The 15,762-nt window shown below is 41.7% G+C and overlaps 2 protein-coding genes across 6 annotated transcripts in view; one reads left to right on the top strand and one right to left on the bottom strand.

Moving 5' to 3' along the window:
* The window catches only part of PAN3 (poly(A) specific ribonuclease subunit PAN3), a 233,257-nt gene that overhangs the window by 9,218 nt on the left and 208,277 nt on the right, over nt 1-15,762 (bottom strand). For all 5 annotated transcript variants that reach the window (XM_040621787.1, XM_040621778.1, XM_040621797.1 and 2 more), the window contains one exon: nt 7,148-7,202. In XM_040621787.1, coding sequence (XP_040477721.1) covers nt 7,148-7,202 — 55 coding nt within the window. The remainder of the gene's footprint in view (nt 1-7,147; nt 7,203-15,762) is intronic.
* The window catches only part of FLT1 (fms related receptor tyrosine kinase 1), a 171,051-nt gene that overhangs the window by 79,634 nt on the left and 75,655 nt on the right, over nt 1-15,762 (top strand). The window contains exons 12-13 of the mRNA XM_040621859.1: nt 8,851-8,959; nt 14,837-15,145. Of these exons, the coding sequence (XP_040477793.1) occupies nt 8,851-8,959; nt 14,837-15,145 (418 nt within the window). The remainder of the gene's footprint in view (nt 1-8,850; nt 8,960-14,836; nt 15,146-15,762) is intronic.

The raw sequence follows: 15,762 nt of genomic DNA, 5'->3' as shown, positions 1-15,762 counted from the left end.
GAGGGGCAAAGGGAGAGGGAGAGAGAGAAGCAGACTTGATCCTGGGACTTGAGCCGAAGGCAGATGCTTAGCCGACTGAGCCACCCAGGTGTCCCTGGGACATTTATTTTAAAAATACACACTTGGCTTCCAGTTCTGGGTTTACTAGAACCAGAAGTAATTCAAATGCTCAAACAAAAATTCAGAGAGAAGACAAGATCTGAGATATTGCTTCATGGAGAGAGAGCCTGAGGCTGCTTAAACTGTTCTCCAACGGCCCTCCAGTTCCAAAGGCATGAGTAGTCGGTCCTAATGGAAGAGGGGGAGCTGCCTTTCAGATATCAATGACTTTCAACCCTGGCTGAATATCAGAATACTCCACCAGTTATCATGACATTGAATCTCTGGAGTAGAGCCCAGGGTTCATAAAAGTTCCCTGGGAGATTCTAGCATGTACCCAGGACTGAGAATCTCTGACATACATACACTAAGTGGGCTGTTGATAAGCAAAAGCTAGTACAAAACTTAGGGCTAAAATGGAATATTTCCATTTCACTGAACAGCTTGTTTTCCCTCTGTCTTTGCAAGGGCAAAGCCTAAGTCAGGGTATGCAAACACATATATAAGGATTCCCTGCCCTAAGAAATACAAATCAAAAGCACAATGAGATATCTCCTGACACCTGTTGGAATGGCCATTATCAAAGAGACAAGAAATAATAAGTATAGGTGAGGATGTGGAGAAAGGGGAACCTTTGTGCACTATTGGTGGGTTGTAAATTTATGCGGCTGTTACGAAAAACATGGAGGTCTTTGGAAGTTCCTCAAAAAACTAAAAATAGAACTACCCTATAATCCAGCAATTCCACTTCTGGGTATATATCCAAAGAAAACAAAAACACTAACTCAAAAATATCTTCACCCTCACATTCACAGCAGCACTATTTATAATAGCCGAGATATGGAAGTGACTTCAGTGCCCATTGAATGAATGAATGAATGAATGAATGAATGAATGAATGAAGAATGTATGGTATGTATACACTCAATGGAATAGGACTCAGCCACAAGAAAGAATGAAATCTTGCTATTTGTGACATGGATGGACTTTGAGGGCATTACGCTAAGTGAAAGAAGCCAGGCAAAGAAAGACAAATACCGTATGATCTCACTTATATGTGAAATCGAAAAGAAACGAAACCCAGCTTATAGATTACAGAGCACAGATCAGTGGTTGCCAGAGGCAGGGGTAAGGGTTGTTAAAAATAAGTGAAGGGGGTCAAAAGGTACAAAGCTGCAGTTACAAAATAACTAAGTCCTGGGGGATGTATTGTACAATGTGGCGAATATAGTTAATAACACTGAATTGCATATTTCAAAGTTTGCTAAGAGAATAGATCTTAGTACTTCTTTTTTTTTTTTTTTAAGATTTTATTTATTTATTTGACATAGATAGAGATAGCTAGCGAGAGAAGGAACACAGGCAGGGGGAATGGGAGAGGAAGAAGCAGGCTCATAGCAGAGGAGCCTGATGTGGGGCTCGATCCCATAACGCTGGGATCACGCCCTGAGCCGAAGGCAGACGCTTAACCGCTGTGCCACCCAGGCGCCCCAGATCTTAGTACTTCTTATCACAAGAAAAAAGATTTGCTTAACTCTGTATGATGACAGATGTTAAGTGGACTTATTGTGGTGATCGTGTTGCAATACATACAAATACTGAATCATTTATGCCATCCGTAAGCTGAAACTAATACAGTGTTCTATATCAATTATACCTCAATTCAAAAAAAAAAAAAAAAAAAAAGAGAGAGAGAGACTTCTAACTTCTAACCAAAGGGAAAAAAAATTCCCTGACCTAATGAGGGTCAAGCAGGCATCTTTGCTGATACTCCTTTTAGTATTAAAAATTTTTTACTTAGGTATGATTAAATTTGTACAGCTTTTTGTATGTCAATGAGTATAGTTTAATAATGACTTTGGAGAGAAATATACACCCATGAAACCATCGCCACAGTCAACGCTATCAACTTTTCCATTGCCTCCAAAAGTTTCCTCCCACTGCATGTAGGAATGTGTGAATGAATCAATGACAACACATAGCAAATGTGTACAACACAGCATCGTTCACTGCAAGTACTGTGCTGAACAGGGGATCTCTAGGACTTATCCAACACGACTGAAACTTTGTACCCTTTGACCAATTTTGGAGGATTCAACTTATCCTCTAAAAAAGGTGCCAAGAACTGCAAAGGCTCTGAGATTGTACCCTACCTTCAGGCTAACAGGTAGGCCTGTCCCAGGTTTATGTTTGGTGGTTGAAGACTTGCTTCTTGTGGGTCAGAGGCAGGGTCTTCATTACAGCAAATCTCATGGGCTTCATGTTAGCACTTGGCCCTCTGCCCCCAAGGAGAGACTGCAGACGGTGGATTTGCATAGCAGCTGAGGGACCCTGAACTTTGGGAACCCAAGTTTGTTACAATGGGCGGCCTTTGCTGCTCCTCTTGCATACCGTCCGTTTGCTGTTCCCCCGGCCTCCCCTGAGCCTCAGCGACAGCTGACGCCTTGTGAACCAGGCACACCTCACGGACCTCAGACTTTTCTTTAGTTGCATTCAGGAAAAACACACTTTAAAATCTACTATTATCAGGCACAGGGGCAGTGATGCTTTAAAAAGGGAAAACCTATCACCCCCTTGCCAAAATGTCCCTTTATATGTGCAGATCTTGACTCAGAGTGGTTCATTTGCATGGGTGCTGTCTGCTGGAGTGGGCTTATGCTTGTGTAATCTGTGTATTCAGCTGTATTTTGGGCATTTGGAGGCAACAGAGTAGATGGCATCATCCCCCCTCGCCCATGTCGGATTGAACAATGACGACAAATAACATCTGAATTCCTCGTTCTATAAAACTTTTTGACATATGCTCATATCAACATCATTCTGGCCAGCCGGAGTGGTCAGCTACTTTTTAACGATAAGAAAAACAGGGGTGATGAGATGAACTCAAAGCCACACAGCTGAAATGTGGCAAACGAGAAACTCAAAATCTCCCTATTCCAAAAGCCGTGGCTCTGCCAACTAGTTACAGAAATTAAAGTGGTGACCACTTCCATGAAAATATGAGCCATCACTTGTCAAGGATTTAAGAAAAGTTTTTCTGACTACAGCAGCGGTTTACAATTTTTCTCTGATACAAATGAGCTGTAATTTGAAACATCGCATGATGGACGACCATTGATGAGAGCAGTTCAATGAAATCCTTAGAGGAAATTCTATGAACTTGAGAGTTTAATTTGAGTGACAGTACATTTTTTCAAAAAAAGGAAATGCCCCACCATAGAAAACAAGTTAGTTGTTACAGAATTCTAGAAAACTTCAAGGTGCCATTGACTGTGTCAGTTTGTAGATGTGCTGTTAACTACTGCATATTAAAAAAAATAATTTATGAGCCTAGTTCCAGTGGTAAGTTTCAATTCTATTCTGGCATCCTAGCTACAAAGGATACAATAGAAAAGAAAGTGGAAAATGAAAAAGCCAGGCAAAGTTTCAAATTAGCCTGAACCGTGACGTAGCCGCCTGACTCCCCATACAGAGTTACCTGGAAAGCACAGAGGGAGCGAAGTCACGAATCCTGAGTGAGATAAGGAACTTCCTTGATTTTTTTTCCATGCAGCTTGAAACAAGTTTATTGTCTTGTAATTTTGTAGTTATACGGAGGTTTTAAATATAGACATCCAGACACAGCGGGCACGTATGTCGACCAGCCTGCAGCCAGGAGCCCTGGGGTCGAGCTCTGTCACTTCTTATCTTGTATAACCGCACGCAGATCAGTCCCTCTCTCTGCACCTGTCCCTCCTCCAAAAGATGGAGCTAATAATACTTGTCCTCCCTCCTTTGCCCCTTCTTATAAACATGATTGTCGTATACGCCCTGATGCAATTCCCAAGTTGATTGTGGTCGTATACAAGGAAGACTCCTTGTCCCATAACTGCCTGTATTGAAAAACTTTTAATACTTTCTCAACAAAATTGACATCTACGTGTATCACGTGTATGTGGCATATCCTCTTAGAAGCTGTCACTGTAATAGATTCTCATTATTCATTTCAAGCCCTAGATTTAGAAGCATTTACTACTTTTACAATTTTGGCATCTCTTGGTTTATCTCTGTGTATGTAGGAAAAATTTATGATGATGACAGATGGGAGTTTTGCTATTTCAGAGTTATTTGTGCTGGTCTTCCCTTTACATTTAAAACTGCTTTTCTTTTTTGCCCATTTTTAGGAAGTATATTAGAGTCCCAGCTTAGACTCTAATGACCCTTTTAGCTACAGTCACATAGTCCAGCCAGCGATACCCCCCACAGATCAGGGGAATAGAGGTCCCACTGGAGCCCGTGTCAGATTCTAGGGATTTCCTTTTTTTTTTCTTTGTTTTGTTTTGTGTTTTTTTTTTTTTGTTTGTTTAACTCATAGAAGGGTGCAGAGGACAATAAAATTTAGTTTCCTCATGGGCAAGTTTTGGCCTAGATTTGTGAAAAATGAGTCATCAATTGGAGTTGCTAATAGCAAATGAGGAGTTTTAGTATCCTTTAATGGGGTTGCCAGACTATTGGGTTTGTAGCTATGGAGTAGGAAGTAGAAGGAGCCCTGTGTTAGAAAAAACACTCAGGAAATACGTATTACAGCATTCATTCTGTGAGGCTGGAGAATTGTGACAATGTTAATGTTTTAGCAGCATTTCCATTGAAATCGTTTGGAGGTTACCTTGAGAAGTGTTACCATAGGACCCTGATCCAGGACAGAGGCCTTAAACCTAATGACAGAATTCCAGTTTGTATCTCATTTCCCACACTCCTCAGTTTTTTCGAATTCTCACGTTCTATTTTCCCATCACTTGGCTCAAATGTGCCACCCGAGGTTAATTTTAGATTCTTCCATGACCTTTATATATCTACTTTTATGTCTCCCTGACACACTTGAAAGGAAACAATATTAGAAACATCCCGAGATTAAAATCACGGGTCCATATTTAGACCTTTTAAAACTTGTTCTGGAAATTAGGCTGAATTACACATCACCCCATTCATTCTCATCCATGAGGTTGAAACCACATTGTGGTAGGGAGTTACTAATGCTTAGGGAAAGGGAAGGAAGGAAGGGGTATGAATAACTTCCCAACTTACAGTACCTGACGACAGATTTCATCAGCGTTCCTGGGTCATACAAAGGAACCCAGAGAATGACTTTAAGGGTCTATTTCTAATACCTAAATCCTTGAGGTCCTGGCAGAGCAAGTCAAGGCACCCCCAAAGTGTAGGTTCAGAACTAAAAAACAATTATGGCAAATGAAAACTAATTATAGAATGAAGACAAGCAGACATCTTTGAGAATTTCTTTTGGTGCACCTTCTAAATGATTATAATTTCAAACACATGTAACAACTCAAATTCTTGGCACTTCCTCTTTTAAAGTATTAAGTTAATATTTGGTGTTCCAACTGTCAGGCTATTTTCATTTTTCCCCCCTTTGAAACGATAGTGTTTGGTTACGAGCATTGGGGATGGATTTGTCCCTTTTACTCGGAAGACTTCTGCGTTTGGACTTGCTGTCCTAAGAGAAGTTGTCTCCTGCCCAGAAAAACCACACTCACCTACAACTCACACTTGAGCTCCTTTTTCTGATCCTATAATGTTTATACTTCAATTATCAAATAAATATCTTTTGTTTTTCATGAAAGTATGTTTTAGTTTCTAAGTTAAACATATATTCTCTGGAAAAAAGTGCTCTAGAAATCAGATAATTTTTAATAAAGTTGATCATAGGATATTAATTTCATCTTATTTTTAAATTTCCTTTTTTAATTATAACTTTTTCATTCATCGGTCATATTTTCAAACCTTATAACAATGTATCAGTTGAAAAATAGCTTGCACCTTATGTGAAAAAATAGGAAAGAAACTAGTATTTCTGTACATAGTAGCATTCTAGTGTATGTGACCAGTCTCTGCCAATTTAAGGATGTATTCTTAAGGAAGAACTCAATTCAGAGAGTAGACAGAACTCTACCAATAGATCTGTGCCTTTCAATTTAAAGAGTTTTAAAGCAAGAAGCAGTTCCATGTAGAGATCAAGGGTAAAATACCTACCTCACAGGGCTATAGGGAGGAATAAATTAAAGTCCCAGCTTAGACCATAATGACTCTTTACCCACAGTCACATAGTTAGCCTGCCCATATCTAGCCTAGTTAGCTAGATATCGCCTCACGTGCCATCTGGGGCATAGCAAGGGCTACATGAAGGCACCCAGAGACAAATAATGTAAACTCCCATCAATGTCCTTTTCTCGTTCAATTTTAATAGGAGCTTGGGAGAGGTGAGTTCTGGAGCAGGCTTGCCTATGGGTAAGCTCTTGTTTTGGGAAGGGGTCATTCAAGCAAAATAAGAGAGATTCAAATGTCTTTGTATCCCCATCTGGATTCCTTTCAGTTCTAGGTGTCTCAATTTCATTCTCTGATTACACGAAAGCGCTGAGCTCTCCCAACTGTTTACTGGAATCATCCCCAGATTGCCTGCAAAAGTCTTCACTGTGGCACCTGTGCGCATGTGAGCTGACTGTCCCTTACCGTGGAACCCAGTTCTTGTGCTCACTTGCTCTGAGTCCAGTGAAATCAAAATAATTTTAATAGAAATGCAGATGCAACTTTCAGAGTCAGGCAGTCACTGTCCCTAATATCAAACATCCTCGGGACAAACAGAAATGAGTTTCTCACTTATTTACTGAGCAACAAATCGAAGAATGTAGATAAGACTCTGCTGAGGCCCCTGAGGATAAACATTTGAGTGCTGACATCATAAGAAAAGCCGTGCTTGAGCTGGGGGGCCTTCACTGGTGTCCCTTGGGTCTGAACTTGTTGCATACCACTTCCAAGCATTCTGAGCGCAAGTTTGCAGAGACCAAATAAAGAAGTCAGAGTCTGACTTGATGGTCTGAATTGCCCCAGCAGCCATAGCTAACACTTCCTTTCCCACTGCTACCTACAAGCTTCTCTTCCAACTACTTCCGTTTCCTCCCATGGCTCTTAAGTGGTGGGTGCAATAATTAAAAGAAATATTCTGGATAGCATTTCCTTGTATTTCCCACTTCTTCTAAAGATTATTAATTAACACCTGAGCTCTTTCGTGATCTTCTCTACTGGTCATTGGCCTCCATGTGAGTGTTTCTCTGCAAAAGAGAATAATACATATTTGATCTTCAAGCAGAGAAATTCTTCTCTGCCACCTTAAAGTAGTCCTCCAAGGACTATTCAAGGTTAAGAATAGGGATTGTGTCACGTTCATCATAGTCACTGCACCTTGTAACCTCCGCGCAATGCCTTGATGAACGCTCAATGTCTGCCGGGTTGAATGAAAATTGCCACCTATTGCAGATGCTTTCATTTCCAGTAACTTCAACAACTCACAGAGGGTATATGAGGAGATGTAATTAAACAGATCCAAGAAACAGAAGAGGAGACATCATGTAATATACACTATACTATAGTGAAAGTTACAGAGAATTTGGAGCAATAAGCTTGCTGACTGAAAAAAACGAGGAGTATATTTTTCAGTGTTCTTGATCCGTCGATTAAAGACAAATAGCTTATTGGCTGGATATGAGAACATAAGTCAAGTGCTTAGCCCATTACTTAGCAACTCAGAAAAATGCTGGGACCCTTTGTAGAATCGGGGTTCATCATCTTACCCCGCTGTCACATTTCCGCCTTTATATTATGTTAGCCTGTAAGTCACTTGATCTAATTCTGCTTCAGCCAGGACACCCCACTCGTCTGGAAGCATCAGCAAGCCTCTCTAATTTCAAAGCCAATGACCAGTTCCTCGTGTTCTAAGAGATAGGCTACAACAATTTATAAGTAACTGGATACACTTTTTTTTTTTTTAAATACAAGAATGTACTCGCCTTTTCATCTGTTTCATAAAAAGGATGCATTACACTTTTGCAAGGCCGGGTTAAAATTTTAAAACTCTCAACAACCTGTTTCATTTTACTAATTTTTATCTTTAAAAGCAGACAGCAAAGTGAGTCTTTACACAGTACAAATTTGTGTTTCATTACTCTTCGACACATCACAGTTTAGAAAGGGCTTTCCGGCTCACGCAAATGTGACCGCTGGTGTTTCTTCAAGGGCCCTTGTGCCGAAGAGCAGCACGAAAATCCTGTGAAACACTATTATATTCACAGTGTATATCTTCGCTTTCTAGACTGGGAATTGGCAGACTGAGAAATTAAGTCATTGACAAACACACAGGACAGCCTTAGAGAGCTTTCCAGAGCTTCAGCGCCTTGGGGGCTGCAAGACCGTATTCTTTGAGTACATAAAATAAATGGCTTGGCCAACCTTTCTCTTCTGTCCTTGCTCACTTAACACGCCCGTTACAGAAGCAAACAGCAAAGAAACCTCCTGTTACCAAATGGCATCCATAGTCTCAGGTCATCCAAACAAAAGGGAAGGCCTCAGCCTCACCTGTTCCTCTCATTGATGTGAAACCGACCACCTCACAGAGTAGGACGTGCAGTCCCGCATCTCAGCTTCAGGTCTGTAATTGTTACGCCAGCAGCACGAGATAAATAAGCCTGAAACCCTCATACGAGTCGGATGTCATAGCCCCCGGTCTCCTGAGGACCTGCTTTCCTGTTATTTTTCCATTCTTGCTGGGGCTCGGCAAAGGGAGAGCCTTCTGGTAACCGCCATGCGTGCAGTAACTACCCTTGCTGAATGAATGGAACAGCTGAATCATTTCAGCCCTTAGAAGAATCTTAGGGAGGTTCAAATAGTTCTTTGCTCTAGCTAAAGTTTCCTTTTCTTTTACAGACGGCTAGCACCTTGGTTGTGGCTGACTCTAGAATTTCTGGAATCTACAGTTGCATGGCTTCCAATAAAGTAGGGACTGTGGGAAGAAACATAAGCTTTTATATCACAGGTAAGCCGTATATCCTATACTCCCAAAGATGGCCGGGTGAGCTCGCTGTCCTTTCTAGTCTGCTTGTTCTTAGTTCACTTTGAGCTTGAGCGACTCTTAGTTTTACAGAATTCTGTAAAATTGTTCAACTGTGGGTACCTTCATCCTTGCTGTCAGGAATAGGATTCTGCACCATCACTGATCTCCTAATGAGTTCTTTCTCCGAGTTCCCTTCTAGAGCTATCTGTACGTCTCCCTCCCAGGCTGGATCGTGAATTTAGGATCCTGTCATGTTCATTTTCAAACTCTTCTCAGTACCTGGCGCCGGGTCTGGTCCATAGCAGTTGTTCAGTACTGATCAAGGACACCAAAACTGTGATGATATGTTTTTGTGTTTGACGCTTAGGAGCTAATTGTCTCACAACTGAAGTAATTTCTACTTTTGAGGAATGAGGCTCTCCTGTAGAAATCTGAAACGGAGTTTGTTGAGAGTAATTAACGTGCTGGTTTTTTGGTAGCATTTACCATTTTTAGCCTTAAATATGATGGTCTCTGCAAATCTTAAAACTTCCAAGGTACACAAATGGCACTCCCTATGTCCCTGCATGGGTACAGGAAGGAAGTAACTAGCTCAAAGTATAAAAACAATTGCCTGGCTCCGCACTCCCCCAATTTTCTGAGGAAATCCGGGCAGTTTGCCAGCTTTCTGGAAACTTCGCACTGCATGGGGCAGGCTGCAGCAGTTGCCTAGAGTTCTCTAGAAAGAAATAGGTAGGTCTGATTGCATGAGACATATGGGTTGTCAGATCACAGGGAGCCTTCCGGCAAGTTAGCCAATCCTCAGAGAAGCTGTCGTGGGAGATCTCCTGAGGTAGATTCTCACGGCCTGTCAGAGCTGGAAGAGACTTGAGAGGCGATTCAGCATGAGAGCCCCTGCACTTTGCAAGTGAGGCAGTGGGGTTTAGAGGGTTGCAAAGGGACACGGCAGAGCCATTCGAGACCAAGCCAGCTCCTGTCCTCTTACATCCGAGGAGTGGAAGGGAGGTCATCTTTGCATCCATTCCAAGTAGGAAAATTATTTAGAGAAGGATTCAGAGAGCTATTTCACACATAGAGGTTCTCTAACCAATCTCGGATGATTTGGACTAATTAGGAACAAAGGTTTGGACTGCCCTTTATATTTGGTTGCAAACAAGTTCCTGTCCGAATCCATAGTCACTGTATGTATGATTGAAAGTATAAAAGATGGAGCAATTCCCGTTCTGAACATTCAACAAGTTTCTACAAGTTTAATGAGCACTATTAGAGAGAACAGTCCAACTCTGCACTGAGCACTTGAACGGATTATCAATGAAGCCCTGTCTTTAAACGAAGACAGTTTTAACATAAAAAAGAAGTTGTTATCTGTACCCTAATATCAAAAGGCCTACGCAGAAGTAATGTGGCAGATGAATTTACCAACACTAAGCCACTGAGGCTTAGCTTCTAATTCAATAGAAATAGAAGTCACGCATGTAATTTAAAATTTTCTAGCAAAACTACATTTTTAAAAAATAAAAAGTAAAATTAATTTTATTTAACCCAGTATATCCAAAATAACGTTTTGACATGTAATCAGTGTTTTTAAAGTATTACCCTACGTCCGCTTTAAAATTTTAAATTAATTGAAATAAATAAAATTCAGTCCTTCAGTCACACTAGCCACATTTTAAGTGCTCAGTAGCCACACGTGGCCAGCGGATACTATGTGTACGTGGAACTCTAAGCCTCTGAGAAGGAAGGGCTGAGGGGTCCTGGGGGAGGAGGGCATAAAATCTGAACAAGTAAAAAGAAGAGGACAGGCTTGCCTTGACTTTTTCAGAGCCAAGGCAAGAGTACCAATGGAGGTCCACAAACTCTACATCTAACCACTTACCAAGTTCTAAATGAGGCAAACAAGCGGTTATGTCTGAGCTTCTCATGGACAAATATACCTCCGTGATGACCTGAGAGGTGAGATGCAGACGTAGAATTCTGGGCCTCCTCACAGCTCCACAACAGAACACGTCAATGCCTACAGGTGCAGAAGGAAGGCGCCCCACTCCCCCACCCCCCGGCTTCTCTTTCCGCTCCTGACTCTGTCCTACTACTGCACCCATGTCTATGGTCTCCACAGCCCACTTATCCAAGCACCGCCCACCCCCCAACAGTCTCCCCTGGAATCGCACGCCAACGAGCGATCTGAGCTCAGGAGGACAAACCTAGGGAAGAGGTCGTTGATAGTCTAGAAGCAGCCTTGGGATCATCTTTGCAGGGAATTCTGGGATCCCAAGGACCTCGAGCAAGATATGGAAGTGGGGGTGGCATGCTTTCTTGACCCCACAGACTCTATATTGTGAAGAGGGGGACAGCCGGAATAGAGCCATCTAAAGGGTCTGAAGGCAGTGCTGGAAGAGGAGGTACCCAGAGTGGAGGGGGCCGTGGTGCTCATTTCCTTATTCTTCAGAGTCCCCAAGAAAGATGAATTGATGCCCAGCCTTGATTGCAGCACCAATATCTCGCCCACCCCACTGAGCTTTGCATTGCTGCGTGTCTGTCTGTGTGTGGTGGTGTTACTGACAAAGCTGATCACCTGTTAAATGCGGAGATTCCCTCCTTCTGCCTATCACGTTATACAGTGTATGACCGTGGAACGGTTGAAATCTTTTCAAGATCTCAAGGCTTGTCCACAGAAAGGAGCTATGAGAATTCAATTCAAACATATACACTTGAGGCTTACAATGCTTCTCTAGAAATTCAAGAGCTTTCATCTTACACCGATATGGAACAGAATTACTCTGAATTCTTTTTTACCAATCCTGAAAAGTTCTAGTTTGGATAATCAGATTAATTTGCTTACATTGATTACTTTTTTAACGAATTACTATCTTCTTCTTACTTAAATCTTTGTCCTGAGATTTATTCTCACTGGAGATAAAACTAGATACCCTTAGGAGTGTTGCTCCTTACACGTGTATTTTCTGAAAAGTGAATGTACGTTTACTCGGTGTTTATGCTTGACCTCCGTACAAGGACTGCTTTAAAAAATCTAAAATTTAAGTGTTCTAAATCAAAAGATCTGGATTTGGATCCTTCTTGATCCTCATTTCATGCATGTTGCCCCTTCCTTAAAATATAATAACTCACACAGTTGCCTTCCAAACTGATGTAAACAAGTTAGCTGTGGCCTTTAGAATTCTCCACAGCTTCTACCCTAAATTTTGCCATTCACTTGGACAGAGTATCTACTTGAAAGAAGCAAAACTTTTAGTAAACACTCACCTCTTAGAGAGTGTTATTTCCCTTCTTCGGAAAAGGAAAGCCTTCTATATTATCACCTGAGAATGAGACACCTCTCAGCCTGTTAATTTCTATGTCTGTTGCATGAACTTAATTCACATGTTTGACCACCCAAGTCAATATGCACCCCCCCAAACATGCACCTGTGTAAGTAGATTACTCCTCACACCTAACCCTAAGTTGATTCTCTCTTCTGAGCAAAGGCTAATTCTTCTCCACGATTCCTCATAAGATGCCGTGGATGTGATATGCATTAAGGGAATGAGTGTTCGTAGGTGCCGACGAGGATCGTGCTAAATCTGCAACAGATACTTAAGTGTGGGAAGATTTCTTAACACTTCGTTGGAAGACAATTCTTTGGGTCTGTTTTTGTACTCAGGCTAAAAAAAAACAAAACAAAACAAAACAAAAAACCACATGAATTAAAAGGAAAAATCCCTCTGGATTCATTAACTAGTGTTAGGACATTTTATTTATCATCTTCTATGGCTCAAAAGAGAAGGCCAAAGGAGTTATCCTAAGAAATGGACAATCATTTCTAAGAGGCTGTCTGGTAACACGAATCCAGTTAACTTCACTAACAGTGTCCCGCGTATGAGAAGCAGACCTCAAAACCCAGTTGGACCTTTTCTTTCCCAATGTGTGTGTTTTTGCTGTTTGCTGGCACTCTGCATGACTATGGGTGTGTTAGCAATTACTGAGGGTGAAACAGGAACAGCACTGCCTTATCTCCCTGGTTTCCCAGTGTCACTAAATGCATTTTATTTTGAGATTCCTGGTGGTGCTTGGCAAAGATAAACAAAATCTTCCATCAGGAAACCTGTGAGCTATTTCCACAGGAAGTTTCAAATCACTAAAGTAAATGGAAACTCTGCATGATCCCAATGGCGTTACTTAGGCTCGCTTGGGTTCTGACCACCAGGACTGGACCTCGGGATAAATGGAAAGCCTATGTACGGTCTTTGAAGAAATGATTTGACTTCGGTCAGTGCACAGGACCTCTGCTATCCGTGTAAAAGTTGGTGGCTGATGCTTTACTCCGCAGGCTTGGAAAGTGTCCCAAATATAAAAAGATGCTGAATTAGAGGGGCTATTTCTGACACCTTATTGTTATGTTAAAAATGACTGTCAGCTGCTTCTGCATCTTCTGGCACATTCTTAGATATTCATTTTAAAAGCAGGAAAACCTCTGCTGGTCTCCTCTCTCTGAGCCACTGACAGCTTCATAAGCCACTGCTACCCCCTGCTCCCAGGTTTCAAATGAATACTTTGGCATTTCTTCAGACGTGACACTTTATAATACAGCCAAAGCCCAGAAAAATCAGAAAAACAAGCAAAGTCAGATTTAGGAAAGAGTTGATATGATATCTAATTTTGGACTATTGTCCCCTTAAGGTTTAAAGGTTTCTTTATAGCTTTGTGTGCAACGGATAATAATAATAATAGCAGAACATAGTGCTTTTCATCTTCAAAGTACTTTGTAAAATGTTGGCCCAAATTCTTTGCTCAAATACAGATACGCCACTAAGTAACAAGCAATGGGAGGGTTTTGGGAGCAGGTCAATTCGGGGCCAGTAACCAATGATTTTTTTTTTTTTTTAATCCTCTGGGGAAATAGTCTGAAGTGAGACTAGGGAACTCTGAGCGCAAAAGCTAAGTGACAGTTCAGGGTAAGAAAGCTGGAGAGGAGACCTCACGAGGTGTTGCTGGAGATGGAGACGAAGGTTAGCTGGGGATTGACAGGAGGGAAATGGCTTTTAATGGTACATTCACTTTCCGAAAAACTTCACTATGTATTTAAGAGGAAATGTGATTTTTTAAAAATTATTTTCCACCTCCCCCATTGTCCCCACTTCTGAAATCAGGCAACTCTTCCAGATTGGTTAGTTGCATTTTGTTCTTTTATGTCTGAGTAGAATGAGCACCATGAAAGAGGACCTGAGCAGGGAACATGGCTCTTCTGTGCCCACCGTGCCCGCCGAGAGCAGGCAAGGTGATGGCACAGCAGTGGGAGGGGGTATTCTCCATCCCTTTGTTGGAAACTAGGGAAATTGGTTGGGTTTTTTTACTGGAAAAGTTTAGGATTAAAGTGGTACTGACTGGCAGGACTGAAGTCTCCTACCATGTACCTGGGACTTTCTCCTCTCACCTGGCCACAACTTATTCTGGATAAGTCTGACCACAACACCATCCTTGGTTTTTAGTACAGATCGCTCTTTTAGGACTTCCCTATTTCGCCCACTCACCCACCAGAAGTTCTAGATGTATTACAGAAACGGGAAATGTGGCTATCACCCCAAGATGTAAAACAAATTCCACTTTGAAAAAGCAACTGGGGGCAAACAGGGAAAATGTACCACCCTAATAACCAGCCTGTTTTGCACCTGCTGCCTCGCTTCTGAGGGAACGAACTTAGTTGGTTCCTACCTGGGTTTGATCAGTTCCCCTAACATGAAAAGATAAATATTCACCCTTTTAATGCTGACGCTGAGAGAATTTGTGTTGGAACGATTCTATGATGATCTCCAGAGGAGACACTGATTTTTCTATCAACTGAAGTTCTTTATTCTTGTTTTATAGATGTGCCAAATGGATTTCATGTTAACTTGGAAAAAATGCCCACAGAAGGAGAGGACCTGAAACTGTCTTGCACAGTTAACAAGTTCTTATACAGAGACATTACTTGGATTTTGCTGCGGACAGTTAAAAACCGAACAATGCATCACAGCATCAGCAAGCAAAAAATGGCCATCACTAAAGAGTACTCCGTCACCCTCAATGTCACCATCAAGAACGTTTCCCTGGAAGATTCAGGCACGTACGCCTGCAGAGCCAGGAACATATACACAGGGGAAGAAATCCTTCAGAAGAAAGAAGTTACAATTAGAGGTGAGCACTGCAACAAAAAGGCTGTTTTCTCTCGGATCTCCAAATTTAAAAGCACAAGGAATGATTGTACCACACAAAATAATGTAAAACATTAAAGGACTCATTAAAAAAGTAACAGTTGTCTCATATCATCTTGATTTATTGTCACTGTTGCTAACTTTCCGGCTCAGAGGAGACGCTCCTCCCAAAATGAGTTTGGAGATGACAGGAGTGATAATGAGCTCCCAAGGCCCCAGCTCTGCGCCCCCCACTCGGGCTGAGGGCTCTGCTCTCTGGGGCCGACTTGGTGCGCCTTTGGATTTGGACGATCCCTGCAGTGCATTTTCTGGTTTTTTTTGCTCTTTGCTGTCTTCTCCTGCCTGATTGATAGACAACAACTTGGGACTGATCCTTTCCTCCCACTTTGATGCCAACCTCTTTGTATTTCTAAGTTTCGAAGCTACGCAAAGTGAATAATTTAAACAAATGCTGGTTTCTGCCAAAGACGGACATGAATAAGTTAATTTTCCAGCTCAGAACGAGTACAGTTGAATTCGAGACTCTTATCGGACCTCTGCCTGGTTTTATGTTGTACTATTTCGTCCGCTCTCAATTTGTACATAGCACCTGGATAGCAA

The sequence above is a fragment of the Ursus maritimus genome, unplaced genomic scaffold, assembly GCF_017311325.1.
Source record: "Ursus maritimus isolate PB19 unplaced genomic scaffold, ASM1731132v1 scaffold_10, whole genome shotgun sequence".
NCBI classification, from domain to species: Eukaryota; Metazoa; Chordata; class Mammalia; order Carnivora; family Ursidae; genus Ursus; species Ursus maritimus.
The sequence above is the reverse complement of the archived record's forward strand: the minus strand, read 5'-3'. Positions and strand labels throughout refer to the sequence as shown.